At 45.3% G+C, this 19,598-nt stretch overlaps 1 protein-coding gene across 1 annotated transcript in view; it reads left to right on the forward strand.

Moving 5' to 3' along the window:
* LOC119164602 (uncharacterized) overlaps positions 1-19,598 on the forward strand; it is a 156,814-nt gene that overhangs the window by 84,129 nt on the left and 53,087 nt on the right. The window contains exons 5-7 of the mRNA XM_075893676.1: positions 6,903-7,148; positions 8,551-8,705; positions 10,857-11,079. Of these exons, the coding sequence (XP_075749791.1) occupies positions 6,903-7,148; positions 8,551-8,705; positions 10,857-11,079 (624 nt within the window). The remainder of the gene's footprint in view (positions 1-6,902; positions 7,149-8,550; positions 8,706-10,856; positions 11,080-19,598) is intronic.

The following is a 19,598-nucleotide window of genomic DNA, read 5'->3' on the forward strand; positions in this document are numbered from 1 at the left end:
TCCGGTGCCACGGTGAAAGTGAACCTTAATCTTTCATAGCTGATTTCAGCACTATTTACCAATCTATTGATTGATTGATTGATATGAGGGGTTTAACGTTCCAATTCTATCATATGAGAGACGCCGTAGTGAAGGGATATGGAAACTTAGACCACCTGGGATTCTTTAACGTGCACCAAAATCTGAGCACAAGGGCCTACAACATTTCCGCCTCCATCGGAAATGCAGCCACCGCAGCCGGGATTCAATCCCGCGACCTGTGGGTCAGCAGCCGAGTACCTTAGCCACTAGACCACCGCGGTGGGGCGCAGCGAATTACTCCGGTCATCCTTCAAATTCATACTTGAAAACACCCTTCCGTGAGAGTAAAAAACAAAACCGTTTATGAGGGAAGGCCAACTTCTCGGAGCATATCGCATCGCCCAATGTCCGATATATGTAAGTCCCTCTGCTATATTGGTTCGACGTACCCATAAAATTTTCCATGCACTGACGTTAAAGCTTGTCATGTTCAAAAATATTCCTATACAATGAGTTATTCTACTTTGCAGAGTTCGGTATAGTCGAATTTGGCTATATAATAAAATTATCATTTTTTTAGATGACGCTGTTATGACTATGGTAAGATAAAACTTCAGAAGTCAGCGGCATTTTCGTCTCAAAGGTGGATGCACACAAAGCTTGCACCAATTGGCGTGCACTGTAGACTGACGCCATGATTCCTCAGGACCAGTGGATCCTATTTCGGAGAACTTGCCCCAATAGCATGAGCGGAACTATTTTCTCGGAGGCGACTTGAAACTGCGCTTTGTACATCTGAGCGGGGCATCTCAGAACTACTTTAGTTGTGGCCGACTGTGATAACTACAAGTGATAACCTACTCGGCTCAGGCACCGAAACAGGAAGCCCGCCGCTCTTTCCCTGGCGTTGGTAGGACGTTTGGGGATGTGCTCGAGGAGTATGCGATTGACGATGCTTCGGCTGAATCTGGACGTGTACCTGCTCAAGGGAGACGTGTACCGGATTCCAGTTCTTTCCCAGCCGCCACACACGTGCCTGCGAATATGAAGAGCATACGTTTTACCAGTAATTGTCTGAACTGAGGCCCCTGTACTGAGCATTTGTACAAGAGGAGAGGTCACTCGTAGTTCGTGTACTCAGTTTGACATCGTTTTGGCGTTCTCGCTGTCTTTTTTCCGGCGTAACAGATACATGGTGTGCGCGCAAAAAAAAAAAAAATCAAGTTCTCCTGGCTAGGCATTCAACTCGCTAGAACAGCATAAACAGCCGACTGACATGTCATAACTGTGTCAGTTAATGTGTGTTGCGAAGTCACCGCCGTGGTCACGCAGTGCTCAATACAGGCCCAGAACAAGGATAGAAATGCTGAAAACAAGTGCGACATAAACTGACAAGCTCTAATGTAATTGAAACTCCAAAGTCTCAAAAATATTTGAAACTGCAGAAATAAGCAGAAAAAATTGCGATAGCTTATATAAAGTAGCAAAAAATGCTCCTGAAACATCGGTCTGATACCCGCGCCACGCGAGAGAGTGCGCCACCACTTCAGAAAGCACGCGATTTTCAAGGGAATTGGTGACTTTCTCTTTCTACGCAATTCCTCAGGTTTCGCGGTAGAGGAGCTGCATTAAATGGTCAACTTAGAACTACAGTAATACTGACTTTAGAAGGTGACTAGGAAAGGATTTAGCGTGGCTTTAGAACTAATTCGAGGCCTGCACAAGAACTACGAGACCGCTCTGCAGGAACCATAGAACTAGCTCTAGATTAGAGCAATAGTAGCGCTGCATTAGGCACTGGATTTAGGACTTTTGTTCTCTCTCACCCCTCCGAAATATCATCCGTTAAATGTTGACAGCTGGCACTCACCCGTAGAAATCGTCACATGGATGCACGCTCTCGTTGAGCGAGAACCTCAGGTCTTTGGCGAGGGACAGACAGCCGTGCGGACATGCCCCGACGCCCGCCATGAGCACGACGGGCAGGGTAAACAGCGTCGCCGACATGGTCACGGCCATGGTCACCACAAACGAGGTGTATCGCAGCCAGCGGTCCGGGTACGGTGTGTCCTTGGGCAGCAAGTGCTCTTGGGCGGGCCCGCTGGATCCCGCCAAGTCGGGTTCTTGACGCCGCTCGGCGTCCTGCGCAGGATGTCCCGGTGGCATCCAGCCATCGGATAAACCTTGGCTGCCACTGGCCGGACACGATGTCAATGACAGGAGGACAGAATCCATTACGACCCCCGAGTGATGTCACCTTGCTGGTCTTATATGGAGAACGAAATAGGTGGATTAGCCACAGTCCACGATAAAAAAAATCAACCTACACTGTAGAGTAGCCTAGCACAAGATTAATTGATTGATTTATTTAGTCATTTATTGATTGATGAATTGATTGATTGAAGTGCACGATAGGAGGAATCAACTTACCTTGTAGAGTGGAGTATCCCAGCACAAGACTGATTGATTGGTTGTTTGATTGCCCTTTTTATCAAGAACAAGATTAACCTGCCTGTCTGTTCGTTTCTTCTTCTTCTGCTGCTCGTGCTCACTCGCGACCTACAGTAGCGCGAGCGTGAGCCACGTACTGCGTCTGATTTCTTGTTTGTTTGTTTTATCAAACATAAAACGCCCGACTTACGTACGTCTTGCATGTGAAGTTGCTTATTGGAATCTAATCAATTCACATGGACGACTTGGCAAGCATTTTACGTGCAAGTGTACCCGCGAGTCAAAGTTTGAAACGAAATAGTTGGGGGAACTAGTGTAGACGACAGCGTCGATGATGACAATGATGATGATCCACACTACTTGCGCGAACCCACTGAAAGACGCGCGAGAAGCATCGGGTGGCAAGAAGTATGTAGCTTACGAAATTAAAAGGCGAACCATAAATTAAAGAAACAAACAAATATGTAGGATCGATAAATAATGCTATAAGAGCGAGCAGTGAGGTTAACGCATGCACTGTAGAATATGAGCGCGTCACTGGCATAGATATATACATATGAAATGCTTATGCTCGGAGAATTATTCTCACCATCATAAATGCCGAACAATAGAAGATACAGCTAAATAAAGTATAGGTATCAGGGCTTCGGCGCTCACTATACTGTCCTGCTTCTTTTTGATAATGAGGATCATGACCTTATGCACAAGCATGCAATTCCCCCCCCCCCTCCCAATCCCTAGTATGCCTACGTCTACGCTTAAAGTAAAAGCTATTGCCAGTCGACACAGGTACACAGAATAGCACACATATATTGAAAATGTAGCACACGAATAATCGGGCGCTCCACTTTGGTACTATAGTTGCAGTGCGCTTGTTACCAAGCGGTGAAATTAAAGAGCAGACAACGCTCGTATTGATTTGTGGAGAAGGGAAGAGGAGAGATTGATAGCTCGGTGCGCTTCTTGCTGTTGTGCTTGAACTTATATTTCGCGTCCCTTTCTGCTTGTTAAAATCTACGTTAAATACTTTCTGCCATCCGATTCTTGGTCAATATCCTAACAGTGAATACGCGCCATGCAAAAATGAATCATCATCGACATTGTATGTATAAAAGTACATGTCACTCCAACACACACACAACACACACAAGTATATATATATATATATATATATATATATATATATATATATATATATATATATATATATATATATATATATATATATATATATATATATATATATAATGAACACAACTACTCAGAATTTGTCCGGCCCGCACTTCAAATGCCTCTGCACCGCCAAAGCCAAATATACTGTGAATTATCAAAAGATGTTGCTGGGTTGGTTAGTTCATATTCTACGCAATTGGTACAACGTGACACTAGTCTTTTAGTCAAAAAATGAAATGAGGGCGCACTTACCGATGCGTAATCAATCCACCATGTTTGGGCCATATCCTGCCAGTATAAGATCTGATCTGGAAATACCCTTCCACTAAAATAAGTGGACCCCTATTTTCTCATTGTAAAACCCGATGACTTCAGTTATCCTGCGCGAGTGGCATCACATATTGTTCAGAGCATGACAGCTTAACCATGTGGTTATCAGTGACTGTTTTGCGCTAATGTTATTTCTTATTTGACAGTGCTACATAAATGGGAACTTTGAAATTGAAATAAGCCTGGTTGAAATAAGTTTCCGGTTCTTGCTTCTTCACCTAGTATCACGTCGTTGCCATCTTGAAGAAGAACTTCAATGGACACCATACTTTTCTTTCACAATATTACCCGCATTACACTGAGAAAAGAGAAGGTGACTGTTATATGAACATTCTTTTCGTGATTGGAGAATGCTGGTGTATCGTTACTTTTCGCGCTGCTTACAATAATCGACCTTATGAGATACTGAACAAAATTTGTGTGCACTCATGCAAATTAGCAAATCATTCTGTACATGTCCTTTGTGGGGCGGTTCAGTGTCATAATCTTTGTCGAATACATTACCGGCATGGACGAACGAATGTTTCTTTTACTCCTTTATGGAGCATGAAGGAACGTTATTGTTCAAACTATGAATGTTTGTTCAAACTATAAATGTTCAAACATACGTTACAAAATATATGAGCGCTCTTTTTTTTTTTTCAAGCCATTTCTTCCTGCGATGCAAGTCCGCATCTAAGTTCGCATTTGTGTCTATGTACGCACAACCTAAGCGTGGTTAGATAACGGCTCACATGATTTTTTCCCATGCATAATACAACCCTGCCCTCCCCCCCCCCCCCCCTTTCTGGTTTCGAGTAACGTTAGAAATGGTCATATGAAAGCTTCTACATCAATGAAAAGGCGTGAAAGATAAATGTAATGTTGGAGGCAGGCAGGTTAACCGCCAGATATAGTCTTCATTGTTTGAAAATGACCATGTTGGCTTCTTTGTCGTGCATGTAAAATCTAAGCACACCAGCATTTTCGCATTTCACTCCCAATGTAAGTACGACCGCAGCGGCCGTCGAGACTCAGGCACATGGCATCGGTAGAGTTCAGCAGCACAATGCCCAGCCACCGGACAATCGAGACAGATGGTACAGTAAATCCTAGACAACGAACAGGAGCGAGAATTTTGATTCTATAAAAAAATTTAGAAAGGTGCACGTTCACTTTTAGTCACCAAGCTGCAGGCGTAGTATGCATCCACGTAACTATAACTATAAATTCGCCATCAGTAATCGAGACAAGGCACCCTGCTGAATAAAACGTGCTAGCTATTGTCTCTACAATTAATGAGACATTTTTTAACCACTCTTTAAGGTATGCAATAGACCCTTTTTAGAATTGTAATGATAGCTTTCCTGTGATGCAGTACGAACAACGAATGGCGGCTGTTCCTTGCGGCCTGTTGAAGCGCGAATTGCGTACGCTCTGGCATGGAAAGTGTAGTCATTCATATAAACACGCATAGTATTGAAGCCCCAGCACGTTCAGCTAGGACCGCGTCTCTGCTTGAAGCACGACAGGCGCCGCCACAACTTGGGCAAGCATGCACCACAGAGAAGCGCACTTTTGAATTATGAAAATGGTCCATAGCATGGCTCAAATTGATTTCGCAATGTGTGACAGATAGTCGATGTTCACGTTCATGCCGTTCACTTTACGTTGGTTCTTTTTTTTTGTTTCATGAAAACAAAAAAGAAACTTCTGGTGACAAATATTCAGACTTTTATTACTGCAGTAATGTTTGCTGCGCACAACAGAACATACAGAAGCAACAGACGGGTTTGTGCAGCGAACTATAATTATCGCTAGTATGAAAGGCCACATGCCGTTTCGTATTTATGCAAGCTCTCACGGCTAACTACTGCATTCACTACGCTTACAAACCCATTGTTTCGCAAAGAGGCAGGCATCAATTATGGTAACGGAGCCCGTCATTTCCAATTGCGAAAGCCTTCTAACGCATGGACTTTGCCACTGTCACCGCCGACGAAAGGACTCTAATAAATTGGTTGAAAAAAATGTCTGTTAAGCATTTCGTCATGCAGTACTTCGTTCGAGGTGATGTAAGGAAGATCTTGTGCCAAACAACGAAACAACGCATGATATAAGCATCAAAAGGCCAGGAACCAGAAAATGAGCTATGAAATAGAAATATTGAAAATTTAGAACGAATAGAAAACCTCAAGGACGTCTTTGAATGTCTCTAAAGTATATGCTTGATGATGATGCTTTATTGTGTCAGAGAAACACCAAGATACGTAAATGTGCAGAATCCATTGGAAATCGCTATATGTGCATTGATCACTGTGATACCTCACGCACACGATCCATCGTTGGTCTCCTCATTGCCAACTAGAGCCAGCGACAACAACTGACGGTGCAGCAACCATGTTTACCTTGACGTAAGTGCACGATGCAAGCGCCGCCACGTTTATGCACCACTCCTGTTGCTTGTCGGAGTAAAGGAGAGGAGGAGTCAACCACGTGCGCATAGCTTCTGCCTCTCGCTCACAGCTGTCGTCACACAAATTTGTTGAGTGGTACTTTCGTCAAGTTCCCGCCTTGCCAAGGCGACCTTGAAAATGGAGACGTAAAAGCTTCGCCTCAAAGCGAGCAGAAACCACTAAGCGAAATAGCTCTTGCAAGCGATAACCTCAGAAAACTGTTTATATATATTACTTTATGTGTCTCACGCTCCTTCTGAGGATAAATTGCTAAAATTAGAACTATGACGTGAACATCGCTTCATATCAATCGCAAGAACAACTGTTCGCTGAAAGAAAACAGTTCGATATTAGCTTTATTCGATTCGGTTTTGGGACTGTCTAATCACATTTGATTCAATGTCAAGGTTTCCTTTTCTCATACACATGTAAAGTGCGGCAAGGTAAGCTAAATGAAGCCATTACACGGCACATTTTTGCGCTTCTTTGCAGAGCAAGAACGAGAGTTCTGAGCTGTCTTCGATGACCGGGGGCTCTCCGTTACCTCCATCGTCGGACCAGTTGACGGGTGTCAGCGGCGATGTCCCCACGGCCCTGGAGTTCACCCAGCGGTTACAGTGCACCGAATGCGTACAATGCGCCCTCATGGAGGATGCTGTGCAACGGTTGGAGGCAAGCCGAAGGGAGGCAGGACTGAAGCTGCGAAGCTACGAAGCGCAGATCCGCTCGCTTCAGCAGGCGAGTTCCCGCGCTTTTGTACGCACCTTGTATAGCCGTCGCCTGATCATCCGTTAATTGGAAAAAAAAATATCTGAAATCAGAGCCTCATACGAATCACGAATTTCAGCGTTACCACCAGTGTTTTCTCCGGAGCATCTGTTGTGCGAGTACACGGTCGTTCTTTATGAAAGGGAACATGCGATCACGTGACCTGCTTTCTACTACGGCTGCCTACAATATCTCGCCGCACTTGTCTAGTGGGCATAACTCGTTGTTTTGTTTGTAAATAGATGACGCCAAAAGCCAACGGTTTTTTTTCTTTTACTGTGGGTTGATGGTCCTGTATCGGCAGCCACCGCAGAGCGCAGACCATGCGCTCACATGTTCCCTTTCATAAAAGACGACAATGTACATTTTCAAAGCGTGCAAGGATGCTGTAGAATAGGTGAGTATTGGCCATAACCCCGGTATGATGATCAGGGAAGTATCTACTGCTGGAGAGCAACGCTATTTCGATAGTATAATTAAAATGCATGTCTGCTACTGAACTGTATCTTTTTTGTTTTTTTAGTATTTCTTGTTCATTTTCGAATAATCAAAAATATTTCAACGCCTTCTTTTTTATGTATCAGGGCTCTGAAGGTCAGAGTGAATGGTAAACCCGCACGCTCGCACCTGTTTGACAGAACTCACTTCTATGATATTGTCAGAGTTCGACAATTTTTGGTGCGGCTTGTGAGATTTACAGAATAAGAATCAATATGGCGTACGATGTCCGGAAGGGCCATCATTAACCACACGAACACTGTATTGAGAGACAGAGAAGGTCATAATGGATACTGTGTAAACACCAGGAGCTCCCATACGCAATAGGAGCTTATATGGAACGACAGGCAGTAATTTTGAACAATAATCCCGGAGCTTGGTTTCCTGCGTCAGGTGTCGCGTGAATAAAACATGAGTACTCTTCCCACCCTCGAGGAACAAATTAAAGCACTGATGGATATTACGTCGTATAGAGTTAAGAAGTCCTTTGACCGCATGAAACACAAAGAAAAACTTTTTGAAATTTCGTATAAATGGGTTTGGAACAAATTTGAAGGTTTTTAAGTGGGATGTTCTTTTTCCACAGTCGTGATCTCCGGTTTTTTTAACGCTCGCATCCAAACGGTTCAGTGAGGAAAGAGGATGACCGTACACCAGCAGCAGCTACATCTCAGCGGCAGCTCCCTGTTGCCCATCGGAGGCCTCTCATTATTTGCGCGGGAGGCTGCGCAGTTGGCGCCAACAACGCTCGTCAGCTCAGCGGCTGGTCTCCGGCATCGTTGCCGTTGCGTCGTGGCGACGCGCTACGCGGGAGAGTGTGGGCGTGTGCACGCGACACAGTTTCTCAACTCCGTTGGTGTGCTCGGTTGCGCAGGCGTGCTGCTCGGTGGAGGCGACGCTGCGTGACGAGAAGGCGCTGCACGCCGTGACGCGCCAGGAGCTGGGCCGGGTACTGGACCGGCTCAAGTTCTACACGGGATCCAGGATCGCCTCCTCTTCCTCCTCGTCGGCTGCGCTCAAAGACTACAGGTGTGTGTGTGTGTGTGTGTGTGTGTGTGTGTGTGTGTGTGTGTGTGTGTGTGTGTGTGTGTGTGTGTGTGTGTGTGTGTGTGCGTGTGCGTGTGTGTGTGTGTGTGTGCGTGTGTGTGTGTGAGTGTGCGTGCGTGTGCGTTTGCGTGCGTGTGTGTGTGTGTGTGTGTGTGTTTGTGTGCGTGTATGTGTGTGTGTGTGTGTGAGGGGGAGTGTACAGCTCTGGGCGTCAGATCTGCTTTTGGTGCTAACTAAGAACATAGGACATAGTGGGAAACTGATGATATACGTTTATGACCGTACTTTTATCCAGTTCGCTGCAGTAACGGATTAATACCCAGACAGTGTGTGTGTGTGTGTTGGGCGGGAGGGGGAGAGAGTGTTGGAGGGGTATTGTTCGAAGCGCTACTCCATCTCACCAATATGTTCACTTTGTCAGTTGTATTAATGCTGGCGCATATACAAACACGCACGAACATGCATGAAAAATGGTTTAATGCCCCCTCCCGAAACCTTACACACACACACAAAATTTCCTGCCTGCGCACCTGGTGGCATCGTGGCTTCGGTGTGGTGCTAGAGCATAGAGCATGAAGTCGCTGGTTCGTATCCTGCTCTCGACGGCTGCGCTTCGGCGAGACAAGAGTGCACAAACGCTCGTGTATAGCGCTTTGGCTGTTGTCAAGGAGGCGCCAGGGCTCAATAAATTTTTTGTCCTTCCCTGCAGCGCCCCTCACAAACCGTTGTACCTATGCTTCGGGATAATAAACGAGGCAGAAATAACGAGTAAAAATGAAAGAAAATGAAAAATATTGTTAGTGCGCTATGTTTCCTTAATGCAGTAATATACAGGGTTCCACAGTTAACCTTAATCAATGCTTAAAAATATGCGGACAACTATTCGTCGACATGACCAAACTCATGTTGCTGACTATTGCACGGACTAAGCAGCACATTTTATCAATATCCTGGTTAATTGTATAATTAGGCTACCTTAATTCAGACACTATTGAGATAACGAAGCTGGGCAAGGACTCTAACGAGCAAGTTATATATTGTTTACAAAACAGCCGATTTAACAATAGGGTCATTCCAAGTTAAACGAGCCAGCCTGAAATTCTACCACCAGCGATTCAATTGGGGAAAAAATGAGCTGGAAGATATGACAGGAATTGATATAAAAACACATTATCGTATCATATTTGGGAGATGTAGACCCTCAGATAATATTATTACATGGATGCACTGTCACGCACCTTCACGAAACGCAAGGAGGGCGCAGGGAAACTAGACAAGGCGTGTTGTATTGCCATTTAAACGGAGGATGCGACAAAGAGAGTAAGAACACGCTACTGAAATAGGAAACTTTAAACAAACATACGCTAAACATAAAGGGCACTTTGAAAACACGTTTTTAATTTAGTCGCAGGGTATGGAATCGATTGTGGTTGAAGCTTCTACTATCCCTGTGTCGCATACTAACCATCCACTTAGCGCAACAACCTCAGATATACATTGCGTTTTTTGTGCTAGGTGGTCAACGAGTACATTTGAAGAGAGCGGCGCATCAAAATAAAGAGACCCTGTAGCGTAGACAGGTGGTGGCAAAGCATGCATGTGCCCTTTTCCCCTGTAATATTTTTTTTGCCATGCATACAGCGAACACAGAACCAATCGGCACCGCACTCGCCTGCGCGGCACCCACTTCAGGCCAAAAACGCGACCCCCTCCCTACAGCCGAAACAAATTTTTTGATTACGTCACGGGATGAAGATGCGGGACGCAGCAAGAAAAAGCGCACCCTTGTTCATTCACCTTCGTGGAGAGGAACGGCTCACGATATGTTGCAGCGAAAGCTGGTAGATTCCGTGCTGAACAGTTGTCTCGTGTGCTATCTCCGACGCCAGCGTAGCTCTCGCTGACCGGATCTCGCGATATCCTGGCGCCGTGTAGCTCTCCCCGATCGGTACCCCGTCCTTGGACTCCTTCGACCATGTACCCTATCTTTCCTATTTCTCCTCTCTGATTCCAGTCACTTCTGTGCGGCAAGTGCTGTCTTTTATTTTTATCTTTTTACTATTCTTCTATTACTTACTTTTTCGATTGAATATTTATGGTATAAGTCTAAAGCAGCCGCATTGTTCTATGCAGGGCATTGCGAAATACAGCGAACACGTCGCAGAAACCCTGCCCCGGCTCGGCACAATGGAACAGAACGTTTCGGAAGAACCGGGCCGGTGTGAAAGTGTGCGAATCAAAATGTCAGCACGTGATCAGCATCCAGCAGACACGGGGCACTCACAACTCCGACATTGGCGTCCAGGTCAACCTCCTCACGCGGGCGATAGACGATCGGCCGAAACTGTCCACAAAGGTGAGCATGCCTCAACGTATTCCTTCCATGATTTGGTCCAGACTCTGTCCAGATTTTTCAGCGCTGTGTCCTTGTTCACCTTCTTGTGGCTCATACCCACACTATGGGGGATTGGCCAAGCAGTGAGTGGTCTTATGAAATCTTGCGAAATTTTCTGTGCTCTACTGATTCTCCGTCCTCGTCCTTGAGATCGCTGCGCAGCCTAAAATACGAAAAAATTTCAACTGAGCCAGATTTCAGTTCTAATACGGCCTATTTCCTAGTGTATGTACAACCGTCAGCCCCTTTAACTCGAACACTCCAACGCGTGGCCTTAGCTTGTTGGACCGAGGTCAGCGCCGCCAAGCATTTAAAGCATGGCCTCTGAGATCGCGGGCGCGCGGCGGGTTTAACACGCCGCGCGCTCGCTATTTCGGATGCCACGTTTAAAGTGACATTTTTGCTGCAGTTAACGACAGATGGAGGGTGCGTTGGTTTCACTAGTAAATTTCTGTTTTCAGTTTGCCTAACCAGCGGGTCCAATGCACTCGCTTAGCATCCCGTTTTAGGCACGTTTCGCTAGTGGCTAGGTTATTGTGTGCGCCCATGGCGTTTATTGCCGTATACATATCTAGAAAATGAACCATTGCATGCAACAGCTTATAAACCTTTCGAATTTTAATTCGCAGCTGCTGTTCAAATTAAATAGCATGTATAAAAAAGCTGAATAACCGCACCTTCATGGCGTTTGTGAAAGAAACCAGGATACGATTATGATAGACGCCATAGTGGAGGGCTCCGGAAATTTCCACCATCTTGTGTTTTCTAATTGGTCGCGAAAGTTCTCACGGTGGCGTAAATCACAAGGGTGGGGAGGAGGGCCTGAGCTTCTAGCGTGCAGGCTGAAAGCGGGAGTGCAAGGTGTGGGGCAATCCATGCAGGTTCATCGATGTTATTTATCTTTCAAATGTCATATATGTCAAATGCCTAAAAGCTAAGTATAGTACGATAGCCCAGCCATGGTGGTGAAGGTACTCGGGCTACTGACCCGCAAGTCACGGGATCTAATCCCGGGTGCGGTGGCTGCATTTTAAATGGAGGCGAGAATGGTGTGAGCCTGGGCGCTCAGATTTGGGAGCACGTTAAAAAACCTCAGGTGGTCGAAATTTCCGAAGCCCTCCACTACGGCGTCTCTCATAACCATATGATGCTTTTGGAATGTTAAATCCTACATATCAATCAAGTTTAGTGCAATCAACTTTGTTTATTGTTCGTGCCTGTGTTTTTCTAGGTGTGTAACCTTGTGTTAAATACAGATCCTTCATCTGCATGCGACTGGAAATCACAACTCTTGCTCGACCACTTTTGCTGAACACTGAAAAGAGCAATGCTTTTACGCGAGTTCAGAGCCCTCTCTCTTCTTAAAAATTTATTTTACAGATTGAACTGAACTTTATGTACGTAAAAACAAAAACAAAATCACCACCAAGGCAAATCTGTTTCACCCCTTTGTGATTTTACCGGTTATGGTTTTATGTCACTGGGTTGTCTGGAAGTTGTTTGACTCGCAAAATTGAAACAGACATAACAGCGCTATAAATACGGACAACGTGCAACCGTTGTTCGAAGCGGAAAAAAAAGAGAGTGCGTGTAGAAAGATTTAACGATGAAATTTCACCATGCCTCGAAGAAATCATGACATGTCCACCTAACAAGTGATTTTCAGAGAAAAGCAAGATATACTAAGTAACGGGAAAAGCAGCATTGACTGTGAGAAGGCCCCGGAGCGACGGAAGGACTACATTATTAGTAACGTGCATGTGGATATATGAGAGATGCGATCGCTTGGTTTCGGCTCGAGTTTGTGTCTCTGGAGTTTGGACAACCGTGTTGTGTTTGTGCCTGCCTGTGGTTGAAGTGTTACCTCTCTGTGCTAAAAATCAACATAGAAACAAGGTAACATCACCCAGCTAAAGCCTCGCAACGACCTATAAACACCCTGCGTTACCCATCTAAGGCCTCTAGAAACAACTTTAATGTCACCATATTTGTATTGAAAATAATCCAGTTTCGCTATTTCAAGCCTTGCGTGGTTGAGCCCTTGCTTCGCCAATTGATTTTATCACCTAAGCACAGAGCATAAGCGGTGGCACAGAAAGCAGTGCAAGAAGCCCCGCCATGGTGGTTTAGAGGCTAAGGTACTCGGCTGCTGACCCGAAGGTCGTTGGATCGAATCCCGGCTGCGGCGGCTGCATTTCCGATCGAGGCGGAAATGTTGTAGGCCCGTGTGCCCAGATTTGGGTGCACGTTGAAGAACCCCCGGTGGTCGAAATTTTCGGAGCCATCCACTACGGCGTCTCTCATAATCATATGATGGTTTTGAGACGTTCAACCCCACAAATCCATCAATCAATCAGAAAGCAGTACAAGTGACAGCCATAGAGTTTCCTAAAATTACCTACAGGGGGATCCGGCGCTGGGATCGTTCAGTGACCAATGGTATGATGGGTGGCACTCGGAATGGCCTAGTCTTCGTACTTGCGGGCCTCGAATCACACTTGTAGCTCCGTTAATTGCTGTTTTTCGGATTCGTTTTGAAGAAAAGAACGAACTCTTTTGAACTTCGTCAACCGATGTGGAATGGTGAGCCTGAAATATTAAGGCGGGGAAGCGCAACTGCTGAACATTTTCTGATTTTGGTATTGTGACAAAACAGTTTCAACCCACGTGAACCAAACGGAGTCAGACGTATAAAGATTAGACAAACCCGTGCACTACCTATAATTTCCATACTCACTGAAACGCCCAGCGTTGAAGCTCCCATAGACACTATTAGCAAATTTCGTAGACTGTCGCGCCACCCCGCGGCCGCCAATGTAATTTTTTCAGAGTATCGGAGCAGTGGTGGGGCAGCAGCGCTCATAGCATGCGCGTGTTAAAGTCCTTGAAAAAAAAAGAAAAAACTAACGTAGCACCATTCGTGTCAATGTGCAGGCTCCTCTCCCTTCGCGTGCATAACAGATAGTAAACGACGCTAGTTGAGGGGCTGTATGGCTCCTGGCCGCAAAGATGGGCGCGTGCACATCGTTCTGTTAGAGCTCATTTGGGCGCTGCGGTTATAGGCGATGCACCGAAAGAGTTATTGAGAAAGAAAAAAGTATGAAAAGTAACGTTAAATACGACGATGTGACGTGTATATAAGCAAGTGGCATGCAGTGGCAAAAGAAAATCACAGCACATCCGCTGAGTGAATGATGACGAGTGGGGCAAAGCGTCCGTCAGTCCACCTGTTCATTCTTGCTTCCGTCCGTTCGTGCGTTCATCCGTGCATCCGTTCATCTGTCTGTCCGTGCGTCCGTCCCTGCGTTCGTTCGTTCGTCTGTTCGTGCGTTCATCCAGGCATGCGTCCTTCCATGCGTCCGTCCGTCCGTGCATCTGTCTGTGTTTCCGTTCGTCCGTGCGTGCGTTCGTCCATCCGTTCGTCTGCTTGTCTGTATGTTCGTTCTGTGTCCGTCTGTCCGTATAATGAACACTACAAGTACCGCTATCTCGTACCTTTTCATCATATATTCATTATATAGAAGTACCGCCATCTTGTGGACTATAAACGAGGGGTGACTACTACTACACCTGCTGCTGCTGCTGCTACTACTACTATTACTACTACTACTACTACTACTACTACTACTACTACTACTACTACTACTACTACTACTACTACTACTACTACTACTACTACATACATCACGGACGCACAACCCACGGCTCAAGGAGCTTCGGCCCTAAAAACATCACTGCAAGTACGCAATACTCAACGCGATAGCCCACCGTTTGCGTGCAGACGTGCTCAGTGGGGACGCTCTCGATGGCAACGCCACTGCTGTCCGTGTGAACTCGGCGGTGCTAAGAATCTGTAGCATAACACACTAGCTTTTGTGAAGGTACCGCGAACACCATATTGTTTGTTCACTTTCGCGAGTGCGCGCTCCACGAACAGACGCCAGCGGCGTACCCTATCAGCATACCCGAGGCACGGCCGCTCGATGAACACATGGCGCAGCAGTGCCCAAGCTGCCCAAGCGCCTGGCACATCCAGTGCGCCCGCGTGCTTTTGCATTCGCAGTTTCTTGGTGCACACTAGAGCGCTGCTGTGGTTGCTGCTAGAGGATGTAGAGGCAAAGGGGTGCAGTTGGTGCTACTTTAGTTTTAACACGATATAGTTAAAGAGCTCGTGTCGCGGAAAACCCGGCGCCGGCGTTAGCCCCGTTGGTTGTGAGCGAAAAATTGTCTATGCGTCTGTGACCGAAAAATCAAGTTACCGAGATAGCCGCGGAAGGCCACTACTTGTCCACGCGTGCGCGCGCAATCACACTAAAAAAGCCGTGCGTTCGAAGAAAAAAAAAGTGATCAAGGTCACAAAGTGCGGTAGACAGGTGTCACGACGAAAACGAGCCCGTTGGGCGATAACAGCGCGCGCTGGTCAAATCTACTGCGTGCGTGTTTGTGTGCGTGCGTGTGCATGTAACAAAACATATTGATAAGTATGCACTTAGCGGTTGAAGGGTGCTCTAGATGCCGGATTTCGCTATCGCGGTCAACTGTTAAAGGCGAAGCTTAAGGGTCGTCCAATTTCTTTTCTGGGACTTCAGTGCATGTACGTCTTCTTGGCGTTGGGCCTTCACTGGAATGTTTCTGTTGTAGTTACCGGGCGCACAAAGGTCTCTGCAATCGCTGCACAGTCCCCGTTTGCGAAAAGGATGCGCTTTTCAGACACAGCAAAGTAACAACTGAGACGCTTATTCGCGTTCATCTGTACCTGCGAGGACGTTTCGTGCGTCCTTTGTGCTTGAGAAACAGGGAACACGTTTCAATCTATTTGCCATTTGGCGCGTGACCTTCCGATTTGTTGGTATTGCGTTCATTGTTTCGCCTTTGCGGCAAAGTTGGGACTTGTTTTTTAATGCGTCAAAAAGATCGGCATTGCGATAACTTGGTGAAACCTTACATCGGTAAATATCCCCTCAAAACTGAGGACGTGAAAGTAAATACAGAATGTTATAACACTATTTGGGGAAGTTGCGTGGCAAACCACGTAATGGTTAGAATATGTGCAGAATAAGGCTATACGGTTCGTTTTCAACCGTTATGATCGAGACTTCTCCCCGTCTTCACATGCTCATTTGTTATCACTTCATTCACTGGAACACCGCCGTACACGTGAGAGTATTATCTTGTTGCACAAGATTGTACACAAAATGACCCGCGTTCACGCGCCCTTATCTTTCGCTGATATACCAGCGCGTACAACACATAGTACAGACGCTTTGAACCTTGTACCCTTCAGGTCTCGTTTGGATTGTTTCAAATTCTCTTTTTTTCCGCGTGTGGCGGAAGTTTGGAACAAGCTTGATGGTGCATTGCGTAGACTGAACACTGTAGAGTTCGGGAAAATTTTTATGTGTTAGTCACATAAATTTGTGCGCACTATTGTTTGTTTCTGTGCTTTCGTTGATTTTTCTGTACCCGCTCCTGCAATGTCCCAGGCATGAGACAGCAGTATTTGTAAATAAAAAATAAATAATAAATAAAATAGATGGTCGTGAGGGACACATTTAGTGGAGGGCAACGTGCAAGAACATCGCACACCGCAATAAGTGATATGTTTGGTATTCAGGACCTCTTCACCTTCAACGACGCATCGTATCCGAGTTCGTGAAGCATCTAGGTGCCGCTTAATATGCGACTGCAAAAAGAAGAAAGCAATCGCGATGCAAAAAAAAGAGAAAACACTGCAGTGCAGGCTCCACATGTACTCAGCGAGTGACTCCGATATTCTCTGTGGGCGCCATACTGTACCACCCATGTGCGCCCTGAATAGCGCCAGATCAGCTCTAGTGTATTTGTAGGAAACTCTACGGTGACAGCCACCTTCAATTAAGTCGTCGTCGTAATCTCCGCCTTAAAACAGTTCATATATTTAAGGCCTGCTCCGTGAAAACTAGAAACGAGGCACCAATATTGCGGGCTCAGGTGCAAACTCTGCCTCACTTCACGAAAGGGATGTAGTGGAGCTGAAGGTGGGTCCCTCGCAGAGCGGTTGATAAGTGCGCTGTGAGAACCGTAGCTCTTTTTTAAATTTTGGTCTGGTTGGCCTGGAGCTTATCGACTACGCCTGTAGGAATCCCGCGCGCGGTAAGGGTGATCTCGTAAATGTTTTTGGTTGCTCCTCCCAGTGCGCGAAACGCGCGCGCTCAGTGTGTGTGTGACCAACATTCAATAGTCTTTATTGACAGTCCACAGTGATGTCTTGTTGCCACTAGGGCTAGGGAGTCTTTATGTGCGTGCGTGTGCGTCAAAGTGTAAGCTCAACGCATTTAGCAAGAATTTGGCTGAATATTTGAGAGAGATTTAAAAAAAAACACCGCCCTTTTTTTCCAACACCAATGATAATGCATAGTATTTTTGTTTTCCCACTTGTGCAACCCAGTCGCAAACACTTTCAGGGATGAAGTCAACGCCCACAGCTTCGTCAAGCATCTTGAGTTTCTATCTCAATGAAGTGCTTCCTTGTTGGCAGGCTGAGTGCGAGCAGGGGAGCCTAAGCATATTAGTGCACTTTTTTACTGCAAGGCGAAACTGCGGAAAAAACTTGGAAGACGCTCGTGCTTCACCTTCAAGAGTTGAACGTGGTAGCGTAATCAGGCCAGCTGAGCATCGCGTTGAACCACGGTGCAAGAAAGGAACGCTTCAGCGCCACGCAGTGGTGGTTTTAAACTATCCCAAAATGGCTTATGAATCTATAGTTGCCAAAAGCCGTCTACGTCAGAGTTCTTCATATTGCTGATTGGCGAAATCAGGACTAGAATGATGACCCACTATTGGTTTGCGTAGCTGCCCGATTTGTAATGCGTGGGCAGCTTTACAACCACCCACTTGCGGCGCAATTGACATATTTTGACACGTGGGGCGCTTCTAGAATTTCGCCATGAAATATTACACATTGCAAATATCACAGAACATCTGCTTGTCCCACAAACGGTACGAGTTTGATTCTCTCTCTGATAAGAAAATATTTATGATTTATTTCATTTGCATTTTCTCAATACTTTTGCCACGGATGACATGATAATTTTTTTTGCTCATAACCAACGATGCCAACATTGACGCTAGTACCAATGCCGGAGTTTCTGCAAAACGAGCTCTTTAACCCTATCGCGTTAATAACAGCGGAATTGGAAAGAAGGCGTATAACGCTTGAATTATTTTCTCTGTTATCTGTAATTAGTTTTTCAACAAACGTTTTTCAAGTTGTCATGCTCGGTGTTTTACTGTAGATAGAAAAATAGAGACTAAATCAAACATTAGACATCCTGGCAGGAAAACTAGAGCAATCATCCAACACATTATGAGGATTATACACTCCAAAAAACATTGGTATGGAAAATGAGTTAATCGGTACTAGACTGATGTCAATATCTATCTTAAATGTCCCAAAATACCTAAATAATCACCAACTTATATATGCTACATTAGCAACTTTGTTTCACGACAAATGGAGTATTTGAACTGTTGGAAAGGAAGGCTTTACGTGGCGCACGCGAGTGACGCTGTATCTCTAGAAAGTGCCGCGTATAATTAAATCAGGAATTAATTTACAATTTGTTAAATATTCAAGAGCAATTGGCTTTTTGTTAAGTCTACACTTTTGTTGCGGAGAAGTGTAAATCAATATTTAGGTAAATTTAATATTGTACATTCCTGTATTTGTGAGCAAACCATGCTAAGGGATAAATAAAAAGCTAATGCTGCATATTTTTTATTTTGGCCAGCAGCGATGCAGCTTAAGCTATCGGTAACTTGAGATCTGTCTTGCGGAAATTCTCAGGCGGTTATACGCCACAGGATAGCTCAGTGGTAGAGCATCGAACGCGTTATTCTGTTATACGCCACAGGGATAGCGCAAGATTCAGAATGAGTGCAGCTGGTGTGATCGTTAGACGATAAATCTACTTGGTGAAGCGCAGCTCGCGAAACATGTGCAAGAGGGAGAAAGGAAGGGATAGAAGTAAAAAAAGAAAGAGAAAATGGTAGAAAGAAAGAAAGAAAGAAAGAAAAATAGAGTGAAATAAATATAATGAGGTCATAAAATTATCAAAAGCACGTTAAAACATAGAAAGAAAATGCAAAGGTGAAAAAGAAAGAAAAAAAAACAGAAATCAAAACAGAAAGAGAGACATAGAGACAAAGAATGAGAGAAAAAGCAGATGAGAGAGAGAGCGATTAAACTATAACTAGACAGAGGGGGGGGGGGGAAAGATGAAAATTGAGAAAACGAAGAAAGAGAAAGGAAGAAGCAGAGAGAGCGAAAGTGGTAGCTCAAATAGAGAGAAAAACAAAGAAAGAGAGAAACAGAAAGAAAACAAAGAAGATAGAAAGAAGCAGAGAGAGGAACAGGAAGCTATAAACAGAGAAAAACTTAGAAAGAGAAAAAGAAGGAGATAGAAGAAAAGGAAGCGATGGGAAAGAGTAGATACAAAAAG

This window comes from Rhipicephalus microplus, chromosome 1 (genome assembly GCF_043290135.1).
Source record: "Rhipicephalus microplus isolate Deutch F79 chromosome 1, USDA_Rmic, whole genome shotgun sequence".
Taxonomy (NCBI): Eukaryota; Metazoa; Arthropoda; class Arachnida; order Ixodida; family Ixodidae; genus Rhipicephalus; species Rhipicephalus microplus.